Source organism: Camelus ferus, chromosome 6 (genome assembly GCF_009834535.1).
Source record: "Camelus ferus isolate YT-003-E chromosome 6, BCGSAC_Cfer_1.0, whole genome shotgun sequence".
Taxonomy (NCBI): Eukaryota; Metazoa; Chordata; class Mammalia; order Artiodactyla; family Camelidae; genus Camelus; species Camelus ferus.
The window spans coordinates 85,183,339-85,202,664 of NC_045701.1; the positions used below are offsets into that span (position 1 = coordinate 85,183,339).

At 51.3% G+C, this 19,326-nt stretch overlaps 1 protein-coding gene and 2 long non-coding RNA genes across 4 annotated transcripts in view; 2 read left to right on the forward strand and 1 right to left on the reverse strand.

The window, feature by feature from the left end:
* The first annotated feature begins 324 nt into the window (after positions 1-324).
* On the forward strand, positions 325-1,343 carry LOC116664493. The gene is made up of 2 exons (XR_004321024.1): positions 325-578; positions 1,175-1,343. It is a non-coding gene; the product is annotated as an uncharacterized LOC116664493 (long non-coding RNA).
* A 7,182-nt stretch (positions 1,344-8,525) lies between these two features.
* Positions 8,526-16,374, reverse strand: GSC (goosecoid homeobox). The gene is made up of 3 exons (XM_032482565.1): positions 15,870-16,374; positions 15,173-15,432; positions 8,526-14,839 (listed from the first exon to the last, which is right to left on the reverse strand). Exons 1-3 carry the CDS (start codon positions 16,222-16,224, stop codon positions 14,684-14,686), a joined length of 771 nt encoding a protein of 256 aa, XP_032338456.1. The 5' UTR covers positions 16,225-16,374; the 3' UTR covers positions 8,526-14,683.
* A 231-nt stretch (positions 16,375-16,605) lies between these two features.
* Positions 16,606-19,326, forward strand: part of LOC116664395 — a 50,823-nt gene continuing 48,102 nt past the window's right edge. Inside the window, exons 1-2 of one of the 2 annotated variants that reach the window (XR_004320912.1) lie at positions 16,606-17,303; positions 17,508-17,701. This is a non-coding gene — a long non-coding RNA (uncharacterized LOC116664395). Of the gene's footprint in view, positions 17,702-19,326 lie in introns of both variants that reach the window. The other variant, XR_004320911.1, reaches the window with a different exon arrangement.

A 19,326-nucleotide genomic window follows, 5' to 3' on the forward strand; every position in this document is an offset into this window, starting at 1 on the left:
CATCCTGGAGAGAGACGCTCCCGGGGAAAATCATGTGCAAGAGGCTGCTGCCTGCCAGCTCTCTTCACTTTCGCTCTGGAAACAAGCCGCTCTTCGTGAAGGCCAAATGCCTCGACTTCCGGGGGCTGTGACGGGAACGCCCCACACACTGGGAAGAGTGAGCATCCCTGAGGTCAACCCCTCTTGGCTACAAAGAGACACACCCACCCTTCACAGCCGGCTGGCTGGCGGTCACCTCCATCCATGAAGATGCTGGTCATTCTCCAAATGACCCCTCTACTTGGAAGCCCTCAGCTTAGCTCAGCTCAGCCTGGAGACCGTTGCTACGAGTGGGGAAGATTTTTCCCCCAAACACTGGACATAATCGCAGGCAGTAAGAAGGCTGCGCATGCCGGCGGCTGTCCCCGCGGAGCTGGCTTTTGGATGACTAAAGACAACAGGGTATCGGGCCAGGCCTGTAACCTTCCAGAGAGATGAAGAAGTTGCAGGGTTGGGAAAAGCAGGCCTTCTTCTGGAGTAAAAGGAAGGGAGGCTGTGCCCGAGATGGGTGTTCAAGGTTCTTCTCTGAACCAGCTAAGGTAAGAGATGGTGGAGGGGGGTCGGCAGGAGGGAAGTGGGGAGAAACAGTCTCTGGGGTCAGACAGATGTGGCTTCGTGGCGCCTCCCTGACGATTCCGAGCTGAGAGGTCTCCCCTCTCTGAGCCTCAAGCTCCTCATCAACCAAACGGAACAAGTGATGGTCCCTGCTGACAGGGGGACAGGGAAGTGAGGACTGAGCGGAAAAGCCCAGCACAGTCCCTGCGCTGCTTTCAGTGTTCAATGTGGGGCTGTTACTGGGAGCATCATTAAGCAGAGACACATGAAGTTTTTAATGAAATGTCTACAGATGGAGGAAGCTCTGATGTGCAGTGTTGATTAACAGAACAGGGAAAAATCACATGTGACTTTAGAAACCCAGCATCCAGTAGGCCAGATCTGTCAAAATCTTGGTTCCATTGGTGAAGCTAATCAAAGGGGTGGTACAGACTGAATTGAGCCCCCTCAAATTCATATACTGGAGCCCTAACCCCCAGTGTCTGACTGTTTCTGGAGACAGGGCCTTTACGGAGGTAACAAAGGTTAAATGAGGTCATATGGGTGGGGCCCTGATCTGATAGGATTACTGTCCTTACAGGCAGAGGAAGAGACACCAGGTGTGTCTGCACACAGAGGAAAGGCCACGTGAGAACTAGGAGAGAAGGTGACCAGCTGCAAGCGAAGAAACCAGCCCTCTCGGCACCTTGATCTTGGACTTTCAACCCCCAGAACTGGAGAAAATACATTTCTGTTCTTTAAGCCACCCAGTCCATGCTATTTTGTTATGGTGACTAAAACAGGGGGTCTGCAGACCCATCTGCCATGTGCTGCCTCTGGGGTTTCATCTCCCTGCGACCCTGTCGGGGCCGAGGGGTGGCACTCAGGCCTCAAAGCATCACAGGTACAAGGAGGTCACCCTCGGCATGGCCGGATGGCGAGTGCCAAGGGGAGAGGTCTCCCTTGGACCGTCTTAGAATGATGCGCACGTAACAGAAGCATTTCACGCTCTGCAGAGAAATGGGCTCATAGCAACTCCTCCCTTTCCTTACCTCCTGGAGGGGGTTCGATGGTGGCTCACCAACAGACAGGTCCATGTCCTAACCCTGGGAACCTGCCAGTGTGACATTGTTTGGGAACAGGGTCATTGCAGATATAATTAAGGATCTAGAGATGAGACCATCCTGGATTTCAGGCGGGCCCTAAAACTAATGACAAGTGTCCTTATAAGAGAAAAACAGAGGGAGCTCTGACCCACAGAGAGATCCAGGGGTGGAGTGGCCTTGTGAAAATGGAGACAAGATTGGGGTTATACAGCCACAAGCCAAGGAACACCTGGAACCCCAGAAGCTGGGAGAGGCAAGAACAGAATCTCCCCGAGAGCTTTTGGAGAGAGCACCTGCCAGCACCTTGTCTTCACAACTCTGACCTCCGGAACCATGAGAGAATAAACTTCTGTTGTTTTAAGTCACCACATTTATGGTAACTTGTTACGACAGCCATGGGAAACTAACCTACCTCCTCACCCCCAACTAGTTCATCCCTAATCTTAGATTAACGGACATGTGAAATCTAAGTAGCAAATCACATCGTAACACAAAGCTCCTAATGACATTGGCTCCCGTTTCTTGGGGATTTGCTCCTTGGAGACCCTGGGGTAAGTGTATTACGTCCATCCTCCCCTTCCTGATGAAGAAAACGGAGTTCAGAAAGGCTGGGTGACTTGTCCAAGGTCACAAAGCTCACACCTAGCAGAGCCAGAATGAAACTTCAGTCTGTTCAACTCCAAAGCCAGTGGGATAGTGAATCAGATCTGCAGGTGAGCCCTGTGACCTGTGTGAGCCCTGGGAGCCCCAAACTGGAGCTGATGTAACAAACCCCAGCCCAGACGAGGAAGTGGTAACTCTCTGGGGTTTGCAGCAACAGGATTTCATCTCCATGAACACTCAAGGGTCTGCGCAGGGTGATCCTAATGCCCTTAGGTCCCCTGGTGACCTACAAGGACTCAAACACCTGGTCACATGGCATGAGCCCAATCATTCGGCAAAAATCCAAATTCTGTAGCATTTGTAGCCGCTCCCGGTCTGTCTGCCCCCCACTCCGCGGCTGGTGCTGCCTCCGGTGCAGTGAAGTGGAGGGAGAGGCAGACATGCACGCAGACAGCTCCACCACACAGCAGGGCCGGGCGGAATAACCACATACCGGCGTGGTGAAAGGCATTACTCATTTATTCACTCACTCACTCATTCCTCCCACAGATGTCTTTATGTCCTAACGTTAGACCTAATAACTGCGTAACTAGTTCGTATGCTCTTTAATCTCCACCATCAAACACCCTACCTGATAATGGTAAATGCTTAATAAATTCCTGTTGAACTTAAAGAAGGGGAAACGGAGGCCCCGAGAGGCGGGAGTCCTACCCAAGCTCACACACGGGACTAGAAGATCAAGTCTCCAAAGAACCCTGTCACATTCTCTTCCTGCAACGAGTCTCTGAGCCTGGGGCCTTTGTTTATTTCCCTGCTCATCTTACTGTCTCCTGAGCAGCTTCTGGAAACTGGTAGGATTTCAAAAGGCCGCACTGCAGAGAAAAAACATCCCTGATAGAGGGAACAGTATGGAGTATTGCTCAGAGGCACATTTGAGGGCTGGACCAGCTGGGTCACCTGGGCACTGGCCTTTCTGCTCCCTTCTTGGAAGTCACACACTCAACTCCCTGGGCTGCAAAGTGTTTCCCTAGAAATATTATCCTGAAATGTTTTCAGAAGGAAAATAATGAAAATCTCCCAATTCCACAAAAGTGCTCACAGTTTTCCTTGCTGCATTCTCACAGATCCTAAAGTTAAATGGGACATTGAAATGCTCCAGCTGGGAAGTGGGAAAGAACAAGTCCCCTCCCCTAATTAAGTGCCATTATAAACAACTGTAGAAGGAGTTAGATTTGGATACATCATTTCAGGGCAAAGCAGTCTATTCATTTCCCAGGACTGCTGCAACAAATTACTGCCAACTTGGTGGCTTAAAACAATGGAAATTTATTATCTTACAGCTCTGGAGGCCAGAAGTTCAAAATCAACGTGTTGGCAGGGCCAAGGTTCCTCTTCCAGCTCCTGGGGGCTGCGGGTGTCCATGTCTGGTGGTGGCATCACCCCCGTCTGCCTCTGTGTCACAGGACCGTCTCCCTGCAGTGTCTTCTCCCCTTCCTCACATCTCCTCTCCTTTCTCTTATAAGGACACCCGTCATTGGATTTAGTGCCCACTCTAAATCCAGGCTGATCTCATCTTGAGATCTTTAACTTAATTGTTAACCTAATCACATCCAAAAACCCTTTTTCCAAATAAGGTCACATTCACAGGTTTCAGGGGTTGGGACTTGGGCATATCTTTTGGGGGAACTCAATTCAACCCACTGCAGGGGGAAAAAAGAGCCCAAATGCTTCTGGTGGCCCCAAGCTTTCCCCAAACAACATAAACTAAATGGCTAACAAAGGCCTTCTAAGAGAAGGCCAGGTCTGTGGCCTGTGTTATCAGGGAGTCACCCAATGCGTAGCAGGGGCCATACGTATCGGGCCAGACCAGTGACAGGCCGGGTACAAAACAAATACTTCCATGAAGCAGCCTGGATGTAGGGAAGGCTGAGAAATAGAGGTAAAGGATGTCACAGCTGAAATGGCCATTATCCAAACGTCTACAAATAATAAACGCTGGAGACAATGTGGAGAAAAGGGAACCCTCCTACACTTTTGATGGGAATATAAATTGGTGCAGCCACTATGGAAAACAGTATGGAGGTTCCTTAAAAAACTAAAAATAGACTCACCATATGATCCAGCAATCCCACTCTTGGGCATATATCCATAGGGAACTTTAATTTGAAAAGATACATGCGCCCCAATGTTCACAGCAGCACTATTTACAGTAGCCAAGACATGGAAGCAATCTAAATGTCCATCAACAGATGACTGGATGAAGAAGTTGTGGTGTATATATATACAATAGAGTACTACTCAGCCATAAAAAAGAAGGAAATAATGTTACTTGCAGCAACATGGGTGGACCTAGAGATGATTATACTAAGTGAAGTTAGTCAGAGAAAGACAAAATATCATATGATATCACTACACATGGAATCTAAAAAAATGATACAAATGGGCTTACTTACAAAACAGAAACAGACTCACAGACATAGAAAACAAACTTATGGTTACCAAAAAGGAGTGGAGGAGGGATAAATTAGGAGCTTGGGATTAACGGATACACACAATATACATAAAATAGATAAACAACAAGAACGGGGAACTAATTTCTTGTAATAACTTATAATGTAAAAGAATCTGAAAAAGAATATATATATATACACATATATATAACTGAATCACTATGCTGTATACCAGAAACTAATACCGCATTGCAAACCAACTATACTTCAACAACAAAAATAAATAAAAATAAATAAATTTTTAAAATAAAATTCAACAAATAAAAAATTAAGAAAAGAATGTCAGAGCTGAAAAGAACACTGACAGGTATAATCCCAAATCCTTAAGCTGCCGGGAAGTTTGATTAAATACATGATCATGGGACCCATCATACAGCGTATTCATGTACATCAAATTGTGTGGGCCCCTCAGCCACCCTGGCTGGTGGACAAGGCAGGACTAAGGACTGTCCCTAACAGACGGGGAAACTGAGGCCCAGAGGTCAAGGGTCACCAAGCCAGGAAGTGGCAGAGGCCTAACTAATGACGGCCAGGCCAGCTCTCTCTTAGCCCGTTCCTCCCACCCCAATGCTTAGTCCTAATTGGAAGCCTCACTAGGCAATCAACAGCAATGAAAGAGACAGAGGGGGTGAGTGGCCTTGGGCTGCCAGGGCCCCATCTGTAGTCCCGACCTCCATCACCCCGTGTCCAGCTCCATTTCTCGGGCCTGAGAGTCGCCCTCAAACCCCTGGGAAGAGCAGCGGGGCAGGTGTTGGGAAATCTTTGCTGTCTGCTCTCTGGCTTTGTGCTCGTGGCCGCCCCACCCTCTCTGCCCAGCTGCTGAGCTCAGAGAAGGGTTTGGCTCCTGCTTGCCCCCAAGAGCCCTTGCCGTGGGCCTGGCAGCCCCTTCCTCTGTAAAATGGGACAAACAGTCCCTGACACACCCACACCCCATGGTTGTTTAGGGACAGGGAGTGAACAGTTGTGAAAGGGGATCTATGTGCCACAAGATGCCGAATGTAGGCCTGGGCCAGGGCTCGTGGGGGAGGATTGGTGCCTAAGGCTGGAGTGGGACTTGGAGCTGGGGGTGGGGTGGGTGGGAGGGGCCTTGATGTGTCAGCAGCCTAAGAATTACAGCATCTGGAAAAATCACTTTGATGAACTAGACTACCAGGCACAAATCACTGTCTTTTAAAACCCATTCAAAAACAAAAAAGCCCCAAAAAACCAAAAACCCTTCTTTGCGGAAGGCCCTGAGCGAGATGTTTTTGTCTCCTTCTGTGATAGCAGATGGAGAGGACGCCAAGCAGATGCTGGAGAAATGTGGGCCCGCAGGCCTCTCTCGACCAGAAAGGCCTGTGGCTGACGGTGGATGTGAATGCTGCGCTGGCACCACCCCGGTCACCCCTGGGCTAGCTCCCGACATCTGGGAGGGGAGGGAAGCTTATCCTGCAGGCTGGTTTTAAATTAGTGAATTAAACACTGTACAGTGCCAGACCGTGGGTTCCCACCAAGCTCCTGCCTTAAGTTACTTCCCATCTCTGCTCAGCCAATCCCCATCACTGACGCCCCCTCTTCATGCCCTGTCCCCGCCCCCTAAGCCTTTGCTCAAGCTGTTTCTTCATCCTGAAAGACTTCCCTCTCCTCCTGCCCATCACCAGGTGCCTCAAACCATGCAGCTCCAATGATCTACTGCCAGAAGCCTTCTAGGACCCCTCCTCTGCCCAACCCCACATGTTGTGGGGTCCCCCCACCCTCCACCTCCGCACTGGTCATCTAGTATTGAATCAGCCTAATTCTCCTGCTTGAAGACGGACACTGCTCTGCTCACATCTCTGACCCAGCTCAGCACAGGGCCTGGGCTCAGTAGGAGCTTGGCCAGTGTGGGATGAATGCAGGGAGCTAGCACTGGAGTGTGACAGCCAGACAGCCTCCTCTCTGGGCTGACTAGGGTGGCCTCCTGGCTGCCACCATACCTGCCTATCTTCATGTTTCTTCTCTGCCTGGACCAAATACTAACTGGCCTACAATTCCCACTTCCTCCAGGAAGCCTTCCAAGGTTCCAGCTGTCTTTCCTCTTGGTCTCCAAGTCACCTAATTGAGCATTTCTGGACATCCTATTTTCTACTGACCTGCAGTCATTTCTTGCACAAACTCCATCACCAAGAGAGCAGCTTCCAGGCATTAGGTGCTATATTACATTTTCCACATCCTGCCTTATAGCCCAACCCACCCCCCAATCCCCATCACAGGCCAACACCAACACTGTGCTAAGACCACAGAGAAAGGAAACAAAGCATACGACACACAGGTGTAAACCTTGCCTCCATCCCTTACTAGCAATAGCCTCCACATCTGTTTTATTTATTTTTTTAAAGCTTTTTTGGGGGAGAGGTAATTAGGTTTATTATTTTTAGAGGAGGTACTGGGGATTGAACCTAGGACCTCATGCATGCTGGGCAAGCACTCTACCACTGAGCTATAACCTCCCCACCTCTGCGTCTGGTTTAAACTCTAAACTTCAGACCAGGGATCAGCAAACTTTTTCTGTAGAAGACCAGACAGGAAGTATTTTAAGTATTTTGCGGGCCCTACAGTCTCTATTGCAATGATTCAACTCTGACATTACAGGGGAAAGCAACTGTAGACAATACACAAATGAATGGATACAGCTGTGTTCCAATAAAACTTTATTGACAAAACAGACAGTGGCCCAGATTGGCCCGTTGGCTGTAGTCTGCCCACCCCTGCTTTGGAGGATGACTTGAGATGACATTTAAGCCTCTGTCCACACAGACCTCAGACCATACCTCGACCCCTCGCTCCCTCCATCTCCTCAGCAGACCCAGTTTTCGTTTTAGCACTTACCACTGAAATCTGAAATCACAGCCTATCTACTTGGTGACTGAATTCAGTTTCTCTCAACAGAATCATAAAATTCCAGGAGGGCAGAGGCTGTCTCTCCAGCACCTAGAACAGTGCCTGGCATGGAATGGGCACCCTTTTAATATTTGTGAACTGAATGGGGGCCATTATTATTATTATTATTATTATTATTATTATTATTATTATTATCATTGCTGTTGTTGAAAGTCTCAATAAATAATGTTTGATCATGTGCTTCTATTTTTAATGTGTTGCTGTATTTACCATGATTAATCATTTGCATCTGCAGAACCCCAGGTAATTTTCATGGGTTGCAGGAAATGATAACCCTCCCACACTGGAAATGAAGGGGCTGAAGCTTACAGGTGGTGCTGCCTGCTGGTGACGGGGCAGAGATTTGAGCCTAGACTTCCTGGTGGGTCCTTATTAAGGGAGGGAGTCTGGCTGTGGAGAAAGAGCACTGAACTGGGAGTGTCAGAATCAACCTGACTTGAGTGGACAATGTCATTTCACATCCTGCAAAATGGCAACAATCCCGCCAACTTCACAGGCACATGGACAGAATTCAATAGAATAAAGATGATAAGGCACTCAGAACAGTGCTGGACACAGGGCCAAAGCTGTGGAGGTAGCAATTATTATGCAGTAAGATGACAGCAACCACCTCCACCCAGTCTCGTAACGCTTACAAGGGATTAGCTAAGGACATGATGATGAAACTGTCAATCTTCTCCAACATAAGATGCATTTTTTTTAACCACACTCTCCAGGCATTGCAGAAAATATTTCCCCTCTTTGGATAAAAAGGGGAAAAAAGAACTACACACGATTCTCTTCCATAAAGACAAAAATAAACCAGAGACCTATGATCTTTTCAGAGCTTTAATTGCAGGAAAGAGAAGGGTTAAGTTTTCATCCGCTCCCATTTGTATCAGAGTCCAGTTACCATACAGGCTGAAACAGAAACAAAACCACCGGGGGTTCATCAAGCTAAGGACAAAGGGATGGGGTCTCCGTTTCAACCATGCATGTTGGGAGTCTTCTTGCAGCAAAAGCAGACATGGAACAAAAACAGTAACCCTGAAATGGAGGAAGCAGGCACGTGGCTTCTGGTGCCCTGCACCAGTGGATGGGGGACCACTTCTCTGAAGGTTCTGATCATAGCAGGAATCACGCATGCCGAGTTATAGGTAGGATGGCAGGGGGACATACACACACACACACACAAAATTTTCCATCCCTGCCCACTTCAGTAGAAAGGGATTCACTTGGTTTCAGATTTAAATATTTATTCCTAATACAAAACAATATTGAACATGCACATCCCTTAATGTCCCCGCCATCTGGCCTTCGGTCGGAACATCTTCAGATGAAACAAGCAGCTGGGATTCCGACTTCACAGAGTTCTGAGTCTTCTTCGCAGAGGGGGGAATCTTTCCAAATGCTCTGGGCCTCCCTGTTTCTTGGAGAAGGGCAGTTTTATTTTTCTGATCCCAGAGTTAGCACTTTGAGGATTTTTCAAAGGAGGATTAGCCAGACTCCATCTGGAAAGAAGGAGTCGCTTAGCCTTGCCGGGTGATGTCAGTAATTTCTTTGGGACATGATTAAAACAGGCATGGTCACCGTGATGCTGGCTGGTCAAACACTGGCTGGTGTGATTCAGACCACACCAGCCCCCAGGCTGTCTCCGCAGTGAGCGCCCAGCTGGCTGGAGCAGGCCCTCCCAAGCCCAAAAGCTCCCCCTCTTAGTGACGGATGCCTTTGAGAGCCCATCCATCCTCCATGCAGCCGTGCAGCCACGTGGGACCACTGCCACTGTGCTGTGTGCGGCCAGCGTGGGACACTGCACCTGGAGCGCCCGGGGTCAGTCTCCCTGATAACACAGGGAGGTGGAAGCATCCCTTGGGCTCAGCATTATACAACCAGGAAACCCGTGAGGAAATGATACGGACGTTTTTCCACTCTGTCCATCTTGGCTAAAATTATCTCACTAATTATAGCTTCTATAAACCCGCTCAGGTTAAGGGAGGGCGTGCCAACACCCAGCTAGGAAGAGGTTCCCCTGACTAAACTCAGTCGCTTGATTTGGTCAGCAGACTCTGGAGGACCTCAGAATTAGGAAAACAGAAGGTGTAAGTGGAACAGGAGAGGAGGAGGGGTTGGAAGAGGAATTCTTAAGATCTCTCTTAAGCTGCTTCCCAGGGATGGTCACTCGAGAGTAAGAGCTGCTGGCATCCAAAAATTATAGACCCACTTGAAAATACCACAACATGTCATAATTCACCCTGTTTGTTCTGTGGGTCAACTGGACTGCAAAGACAATGGCTTTTTTTTTTTAAGTTTTTAAGACCAAGCTGTCACATGGCTCTAGAGACAGGCCTGGGGGATACCCCATGTCCCCCTCCCCAGCAAGTGAGAAACCCCCACAAGCGAAAGATCCAGCCGCATCCGTTTCTCCCAGAACTTTCAAGGAGCTTCGCACTGGCTGCTGCGTTTGGTTTTCGTTTTACTTTTGAGAAACTTCAAGGTCATTTCATAAAACCTGGACATCGAATCCAAATCTGTTCCACATTCTCCCTTTCTTCACTGTAAATCGCCTAGTCCTAAAGCTCTTAGGGAGAATGCGACCCATTATACCTTATCAGATGCTTCCTTGTCTTAAGTCCACGGCAATCACATTTAATTTTGTTAGAGTCTGTGTCCTGTGGTCATGCATAAAGTGCTACACCAGCAACAATTAAAAACAAGGTGCATTCCTGAATTCCTGACTCCAATCTACTTAGGCAGAGTACTAGCCAGCTGATTTGAGGGTGGTTTTTCAAAACACACAATAATAAATGTGTCAGACACTCTGCTGGGTTCTTATATTATCTCTAATCCTCTACTCAAGCCCATTTTGCAGGTGAGGAGGGAACCTCTCCCAGGTTCACTCAGTGAGCACACAGCCCCATCTGGATGGAGACTGGGACCAGAGTGACTCAAGGGCCAGCTGCCCAGCTGTCCACTCGCCACCTCTCATGGCCCGGCCCTCCCCAGGCTGGAATTCTGTCTTCTTATAGGTGAAAGTTAGCATTTACACCCCTTCATTTCACTTAAAGAAGTGACTGATTAGATGTGGAACAAACAAAGGAGAGTGAATTGGGGGGAGACCGGAGCTATGGACCTAGGGATCTTCGGGTGGGGAGCTGGGGAACTATTTTACTCGAATGCAATACAGAAAAAGAGCTCCCTGTCACCCCTACCTCCCAGCCCCCATTTTCTCCCACGTGCAAAGAAAGGAACCTGCCAACTTGGATCTCACACACACCCATTAAAATGACATCCTTTACACAAGGCTCAAAATGTTAGCTCAAACTTCCAAAGTCAGTAAAAGGCAAGTTTGATTAAAGAACTGTCATTGAGACAGACTCTCCACAGGGGTGGTTTGTAGAGCAATTGTTTTAAGCCTCCCCCGCACCCACAGCCTGAGGCCAAGATGAATGCACCCTCCCTGGAGGACTGGCAGCCTTTTTGAATCCTTGAATCTTCCCCCCACACGCTTCACTTCCCTGACTTGTCAGCTCTTAGCAGCAGGGCCCTACTTGGTTCAGGTGACCTGAGGCACCAGGAAGTTGTCTCCAGTCCCAAGAGGGCCAAGGCGGAGGTCTGCTCAGGTCTGGGAGCTCAGGGCCTGCTCTGCCCTTTACTTAGTGTCCTGGGCAAGGCACCTAGTCTCTCTGAGCCTCCATTTCCCATCTGCAGAATGGGCCGACTCCTCCCTCCAGAGGGCCTGAGATGCGTGCAGAAGGGCTTTACAGTGGAAAGTGCTAGACTGATGTTAGGGGTTCTAAGGGGAGTCATTGTTCTTTGCGAGAGCCTGTCTGGCACTTGATGGCAGATGAATTCCTGTGTCCCCCAGGGGCAGCTGCAGTCACCCCTTCTGAACTTTTATACATAGCTTCAATTACCATCAAAAGGAACAGCCTGTGTTCTATGAGGCAGCTGGATCAAAAGAGCCCTATTCCTTGCAAACGGCAGTTCTCATCTGGCCCTTTGTGTTAACTTTGTGCCTCGGTTTACTGGGCTGTGAAATGGGAGAACACCTTCAACTGGGGAAAGGGGCCATGTTACACAGACTGGAAAATACTTGGGCTGTTGCCTGGCTTATGTCTTGCCTGTGTGAACACATACACACCACTCCACAACTCTTGTGATCCAAATCCCCACTGACCACAATCGATGGCTTTTGAAGGCCAAGTGCTTTCTGTTCTGATACCATGTGGCCCTCCCTGATCCCAACAGCCAGGCTAAGAAAAAGGTTTGAGCCCCACAGCTGACTGGGGAATTCAGAAAGGAGGTGAATGGGCTATAATTAGCAGACCATTCGGACATTTCACTTTTGACTCCAGACATACTAAAGTACTTCTTAGGGTCCTTCTGCATGAAGACTTGGGCAGGGAGAAGCTTTTTCTTGCCACCCTGGCCAGGCTCAGGCCAAGCTGGGCACAGCTCTCAGGCTCCCCACCCTGTCCTTGCCCCCTCCCGGCACAGCCCACCGGTCCTGGGCTTTTCACCAGGAGTTCCTGGGGGGGATGGTGTCTGAGAATCTACCCCTCCCTCAGTTCCCCCTCCCCTCCCTGTCACTTGTTGTGGACACCTCTCCAAACTAGATAAATGTACATTTTTTAAAAACGAAATATCCCATTTATAAGGAATCTGAGGGCAAGTCTTGGACAAAGACATAGAGGAGTTTATAGCGTTCTGGAGACATCAGATTTCTCAGGGTGAAATGAGACTGCCCACTTCTGTCCTATGGCAGAATGTTCCAGAATAGGGAGTAGTGGAGGAGGGCTAGAAGTCAGGGCTCAACCGTCCTCCGGTGGTGAGGGGACAGAGAACAGCATGTAGGAATAGTGATGGAGAAGAGGTACCGAGCCGGAAAGGCTCTCCCCTGGGGACTCTGATACCTAAGGAGAAGCTATAATAATGGCCACTGCAAGATTCATTTGCAATTAATGTAACGGCCTCTGAGTATTTCTTACCAGAACTGGTACTAGTAGAAACATTCCCAATTATGGTATATGATTTACTTGGGAGAAGATGTTGTCCCCTCTGTATTTCTTAAGAGCGGCATGTTGTTAGTATTTAACCTTCTGAACCTTAATTTCCTCGTGAAAACTTTCCCCATCTCAGAGGACTTGAAAGGTAAAATAAGATACTATACATGTGTCTGAAAGTGCTGGGTCTGACACAATGTAACTCATAATCCCACTTAAAAAAAAAAACCTGTAGCCATGAAGGCCTCCCCTGTGCCACATATAATTCTACATGTCCACAATCCCCCGGGGAGGCAGATGTTATGACTGTGCCCATTTTACAGTCATAGAAAGTGAGGCACAGAGGGGTTCAGGAACCTGCCCAAGGTCACAGATGAGGAAGTCTGGAGATGAACCGAGGCAGTCTTGCCCCGTGAGGCAGACCTGATCTCAAAACTGCCGCCTCCTTGTTTCCTCTAGGGGTACTCCTTACTAAAAAGACGGGGATTGGGAGTCACCCCTTATTTTCTTAAGTGCCATTTCACCTGCTCCAGGAGTCACTTTTACCTTTTAAGCCTGAAAAATGCTGTGGAAAAAATTCCACTTCTTGTGAAAAGCTGTTAATTTGCATGTGCTGTGTTCCACAGCCAGGATGCCCTGCGTTCCCCGGGAGGGACCTTACACCAAACGCCCAGGGCAGCCTAGGAGAAGGAAAGAGTTCACCTACTCCCGGCCCGCAGAGACATCGGGAAGCTCTCTGCATCTTAGTGTCCTTGTCTATAATGGATTTTAATGCAAAACCGATACAGTTCAATGCATTAAAAGCTATTCTTGTTGGCCCTTGGCCTCTACCCCATCGCCTGCAACCATGGTCTGGAAAATCATACAGAATGCATGCTCTCATCTTGGTCTCTGTCCCCAGCCCTTATCTGGTACCAGAAAGCTTCTCTAGGCCTTCACAAGCCGCTGATCAGTGCCCCAGCTTACTCCCAGGTTTTCCTCTTCTGGCCCCATCAGTGCAGAGCAGAGACAGTCCTCAGAGAAAGCCAGAGGCATCAGCACTCCCACCTCGAAGTGACTGCCACGAGCCAGACAGAATGTAGGGTTCAAAGGCGTGGGCCAGATCATTCCAATGGCCCACTATGGGCCGGGCCCCAAGAAAGTCCCCACGGGGCCCTGGGGCTCACAGTTCCAAGCTCTTGTTCCGCAGCGGTTGTCGGGGCAGAAACGCTTGCCGTGGAGGAGAGCAGAGAGAAGGACCCCAAAAGACCCAGGAAAGCTTCTAGAGAGGGCATGCCTGCCTAATTCCGCGCAGACCGTCTGCCTAAGGTCTGGGGATTTCGCAGGAACAGGGCCCAGTAAGCGGTCTAAGCGGGCTCTGGAGATGCTCCCAGGATCTCCCCACTCTGGGCGGATCCTGCTTCCCGGCTACCCCGCCAGCAACAAGAAGGTAAAAGGTCCCGACTCTCCCACGGGCGAGGGGAACAGCAATCCCAGGCTGCTTCCTCCCAGGGGCAGCGCTACCTCTCTCAGAAACCTAAGGATCCAGTTTGAACCAGGACACCGGTCCTGCAACCATTCACACCCAGACTTTGTTTCTCTCTTTTTTTTTTTTTTTCCTGGACAGGTCATAGCTGCCCAGTTTTTCTTTCGAAGCTACAAACTAAATAGACTTCTTTTCTGGGCCTCAGATGGTGCTGGCGGTGGGGTGCGAAATACAGAATGTTGGCCTGTCTACATCGCCGTCACTTTATTGTACCGTCTCACCGTTAATTTAACTATAAATACTACGGTGGGGAGGGAGTCGCCTGCAGCCTCGGACTTCGGGCTGCAAGCCCCGGCGGCGCGTCCCGACCCCAGGCGCCCACCCTCCGGACTGTACACTATTTACAGCTCCTCGTTCCTCTTTCTCGAACCCCCTCCCAAAAGGCAGCGCGTGTGCAAGAAAGTAGCATCGTCTGGGTGTGCAAGTCCTTCGAATTAGGCAAGGGCCACGGCCGGCCCGCGGCCGTCAGCTGTCCGAGTCCAAATCGCTTTTACCTTCCTCTTCCCTCTTCTCCGGCGACGCCTTCGACGACGGCTTGTTCCACTTCTCCGCGTTTTCCGACTCCTCCGACGAGGACCGCTTCTGCCGCCTCCATTTGGCGCGGCGGTTTTTAAACCAGACCTGTTGCGCAACAAAGGACAAAAACAACCGTTAGTATCAAAGGCGCGCTCCCGCAATGCCCCGGGACCCCCGGGGCTCGATGTGGCCGCGGGGTGACCCCGGCGTGGAAAGGGAACCCCGGGGACCCCGCGCGCACGTCAACAAAAAGAGAGGAGACCCGCTCCCGCTTCCGTATTTTCATCCAACTTCCTGGGCCTAAAGCGCCCTCCAGCAGCCTCCGGGCCGCCACTGGGATGTTTTTAAAGAGCCGGAGACCCAAGGAGCTGAGCACACCCGGCTGGGTCCTTATTTCGCTGGGAAAAGCTGCGAGGCCCCGTAGGGTCCCGGGCCCACCTCCACTTTCTCCTCGCGGAGGTGCACCTTCCGGGCCAGCTGCTCGCGGGTACCCACGTCTGGGTACTTGGTCTCCTGGAAGAGGTTCTCCAGAGCTTCGAGCTGCTCGTCGGTGAAGATGGTGCGATGCCGCCGCTTCCGCCGGCAGTGCAGCTGGTTGAGGAGCTGCAGCTCGGTGCGGGACAGGGTGCCCACGTTCATGTAGGGGAGCATCTGGTGCGGTACCGGGGACACTAGCACCGAGCCGGGGCCCTCGTAGCCTGCGACAGAGTAGGGCGCACGGTCAGCCGCCTCCATTGCCACCGCGCACACGCCCGACCGCGACTCACCCGCGACTTTAAAGTCGTCTGCAAGAGGATGCTGGAGCTGGGGGTACGCAGAAAACGAGGGTGCGGGGAAATGGGGGACCTGCTGCACCGTCCACCGGCACACTCCCAAAGCCAGTTAGGGAGCCCTAAAAGCCTAGTCTCCCCACGCAGGCAGTGTTACAGTTTCCGCTAACTCGCCTAAGGTTTGCAGCAAGTGTGCAAGCCCCTGCTCCCGATTCGGAAAAAAAAAAAAAAAAGTGGGGGGTGGGGGCAGGTTTGCAAGAGGAGAAAAGTTTGCGCAAAGTGAAAAACTCCAGCGCTACCGCCCACCCACGCCCGGGGGCTGAGGACTTAGGCGGCCGCGGAGGCCAACACTAGCGCGACCCTACCTGGGGGCGTCGGGACGCAGGAGCACTGCTGGGCGCCCAGTGGCGGCACAGCCCCGCAGCAGGCCGGGCCCACGGGTGCCGCCTGCACGTGCAGCTGCCCGTAGAAGTAGTTGTTGTAGCCGAGGCGGGAGCCGCTGACCGCTGCCGGGAGGCCTGCGCCGCCGGGGGCCACGGGGCGCGGGTAGAAGGCGCCATAGTCCGAGGAGGCGCCGCTGCCGGCGCCGTAGAGCGAGTCCCCGTGCAGGGCCGGGAAGACGACCGGAGCCGCAGCGCTGGGCGCCACCGGCAGCACCGAGTCTTTGCAGCGTGGCCGGGCGGCCAGGATGTTGTCGATACTGAACATGCTGGCGGGCATCCCCGAGCCCCGCGCCGGGACCGGGAGGCGGCGGGGATGCGCGGAGGAAAAAGCCTCAAAGTTGGGGGGTCCACTCTCCTCCCGCGGCGTACCAAACCGAAAGAGAGCGCCGGCGAGCGCGCAGCCCCGCGCCCCTCCCCGCCCCCTGCGTCCGCTCTCCCTCCTCCCGCCCTCCCCTCGCTGCGGCGTTCGCCGAACTCAACCCGCGGGTAGGACGGAGTTTAGACCAGCTGAACCTCTTGTTGGTTTTATACTGAGTCGACGTCATCCTGGATTTAGTTCCTGGTAATATGCAGATGACAAACAGAACCAGATTTGGCCCTTTCTGTTCCTTTGGGGGGGGGGGGGCTTAGAGGAAGGGGGAGGGGAAGAGGTGCCAAGGGGAGGGGGCTACGGGGGCCTGAAAAGAGATTGTGGATTCAGAATTAATGAAATTAACCTAATCTTTTCCATTCAGCCGCCCCGCCGCGGACCGACGGAGCTGGGCGGGAGTCCTAATTGCCCCGGTTAATCTCATTAATTCCATTGTGCGGCTGCAGTTAACAACTCCCTCCGCCGACCCCTCTGCCCCCACCTTTTTTTCCCTCAGATTGGGTCCTATTATTGGGTGCGATTTCCTCTGCATGCAACTCTAATTCATTGTGGCCAGTTTTACTTTGGGACTACTTTTTTCACCCCCTTTTGGAATTTGTTTTGTTTGAGAAAAATGTGAGGGGCTGCGTCCTCAAGCAAGATTGAAATTCCACTCTTCCATTGGCCCCCATGCGCTGACCGCCTAATTTCACCTCTGTTTTTTATCTTGACATTCTCTCGTGAATGGAACTGGTTAACTCCCTAAAACGCTTTTGTTTTTGCAAAGGCCAAAATTTGTAATGGCAAAACGACGAAAGAAGTGCATCGCGGTTCTTAATTATATGTATATATATATATACTTTTGCAGTCACTTTGGGTCTGAAAACCACCATAGCCGTCCCTAGGCCCTTATACAGAGGAGACCAAATTCATCCACTACCTTGAAATTCGCCACCAAGAGTAGCAATCAGAAGCGATGGTTCCAACTGCTCCCTGCGTGGGTGTCGGTAGGTTTTGTCTTCTGTCTTCTTTTTGAAATTTTTTTTCAAAAGCAGGGTGCCTTCTCCCTTAACTGTTTTTGTTTTCAATCCAAATTCGGGGAAAAAATAAAAGGGACTTGAGGGATTCCCTGTCACTTTCCCCAACAATTGAATCGCATTTTCCCCTCCGACTTGCTCTCTCCGTGACTGGGCCCCCCTCGCCCCCCTCAGCTGTCCTTCCCCCGGCAGGCCCAGGCTGGGCTCCCTGGGCCCCGGCGGCCTGACCCAAGCCCGGCTCTGCTCGCGGCAGGCGGCCGCGGTGATTTGCGGGGTCCTCGGCGCGTCACAGCCGGTCAGCCGGGGCTGCTGGAGGCACAACCAGCCCACGATGACGGCACGCAGGCAGCCGAGCGCTCTACAGAAAGGTAGGAGATGGTGCGCGTGGAATGAAAGCAGCCCCTGAGGTCCTTTGGGCCCGGCGCAAGCCCGGGTCTTGCAGAGCCGTCCTTTCTCGGCCCTTCGCGCAGGCAACTCCGGCCACTCCAGGGGAAGGAGCAGTGCCGGGCCCAGGCGAGTCTGCGGAGCGCCGGGGTAGCGAGGCACCTCGGGTTTCCCGAAGGAAGGCCGCCTTTAACTCACGCCCATTTTGCGCTGTTTCATACTGGGTAATTAACCAAGGGTCCCACCAAAGGTGTCTGAAATTCCTGCGGTAACGTTAAGTATGTGGGCGGCCTCCTCCGCGGCTCTGGGGCCATAGGGAAAGGGTGCTTGTCAATTGCTGCTCCCGGGTCAGAGGAGCGATTGCGCAGGTTTGGTACTGCCTGAGCGCAGAAGTCCGGAGGCGCGCAGCGCTGACCGGGAGAAGCTAGGCGGCGACGCGTCTCCTCCTAGGCCTCCCCATGTGGACCTCGGCGCCCTCATGCCCATTCGCTCACCTGCTCGCGACCTGAGAGCTTTGCTTCTTTGAGTGCTGAGCAAAAGTAGAAGTGGTTGTAGGGGAGAGATTAAAGTAGGACGGAGATGGGTCTCAATTTGGAGAGATGGCGGACTTTTCTTTTTTTAAACAATAAACACCACTCCCAAAGGAAGGAGTGTGACCCTCCCCTTCAAAGAGGTCAGGCTAGGGAAAGAAGTTTATCGCCCTCGCCTTCCCTCTCTAACTAGGGATGGAGGCTTTTTTGTCCCCCTTTCTCCGAGACTTAAAAATCACCAGTTCCTAGGCCACATTTCCGAGTTTAATTCTACAGGGCAAATGATGGAAGACAACTAGAGGCTGCAACTTCAGCAGGGACTCTGGCTGCGTTTCTGTCTGTGGCTGGGCGCACGCGGCGGTACGCGCACGCGCGTGTGTATCTTTTAAGCTCTGATGAACCCGGCAGAGGCAGAAGCGCGGTGGGAAACCGGGACAGATTCCTCGTAGGTTTCTGCAAACGTACTAAGACCAGCGCCACGTGTAGACTTCAGCCGCGGATCTAAGAGTGCCTGCGAAGTGTTAAATAAGGCAACCTCCGCCCTTATTTGCAGCACGCTGTCTTGCCTCCTTCCACTGGGTACCTTGTTCTCTTAATACTCAGATTTAACAACCCCCTAGACTTTGTCCCTTCCTTTCCTCAGCCTCCCACTGTGCCATCCGACTTTTGGAAAGAAGAGCACTGTACAGGGAGTCTGGAGGTCAGAGTTCTAGACTGAACCTTGCCACTTTGCAAATCATCCCTCCTCTGGGCCTCAGTTTTTGTCTTTGTTTTTTTGTTTGTTTTTGTTTTGTTTCGTTTTGTTTTTTAGTTATTAAGCCAATGCCAACATTCATTGGGTCCCTTACATCCCTAACATTTAATGAGGCTGGATAATTGCTGGATAATTTACCAAGGAGACTGAGGGTGGAATTAACAGCATTTTTTTAGTGCTTTTCTTCGGGACAAAGGAGTGTGCTGTCTCCGTCCCCACCTGAGGGCAGGGTCTCTGTATCAGCAGGGTCTAAGATGAGGAAATGCAGTCCAGAAGCTCTGTCCTTAAATGGGTGGCGACTTTCCAGGAAGAGGTCACAGGGACT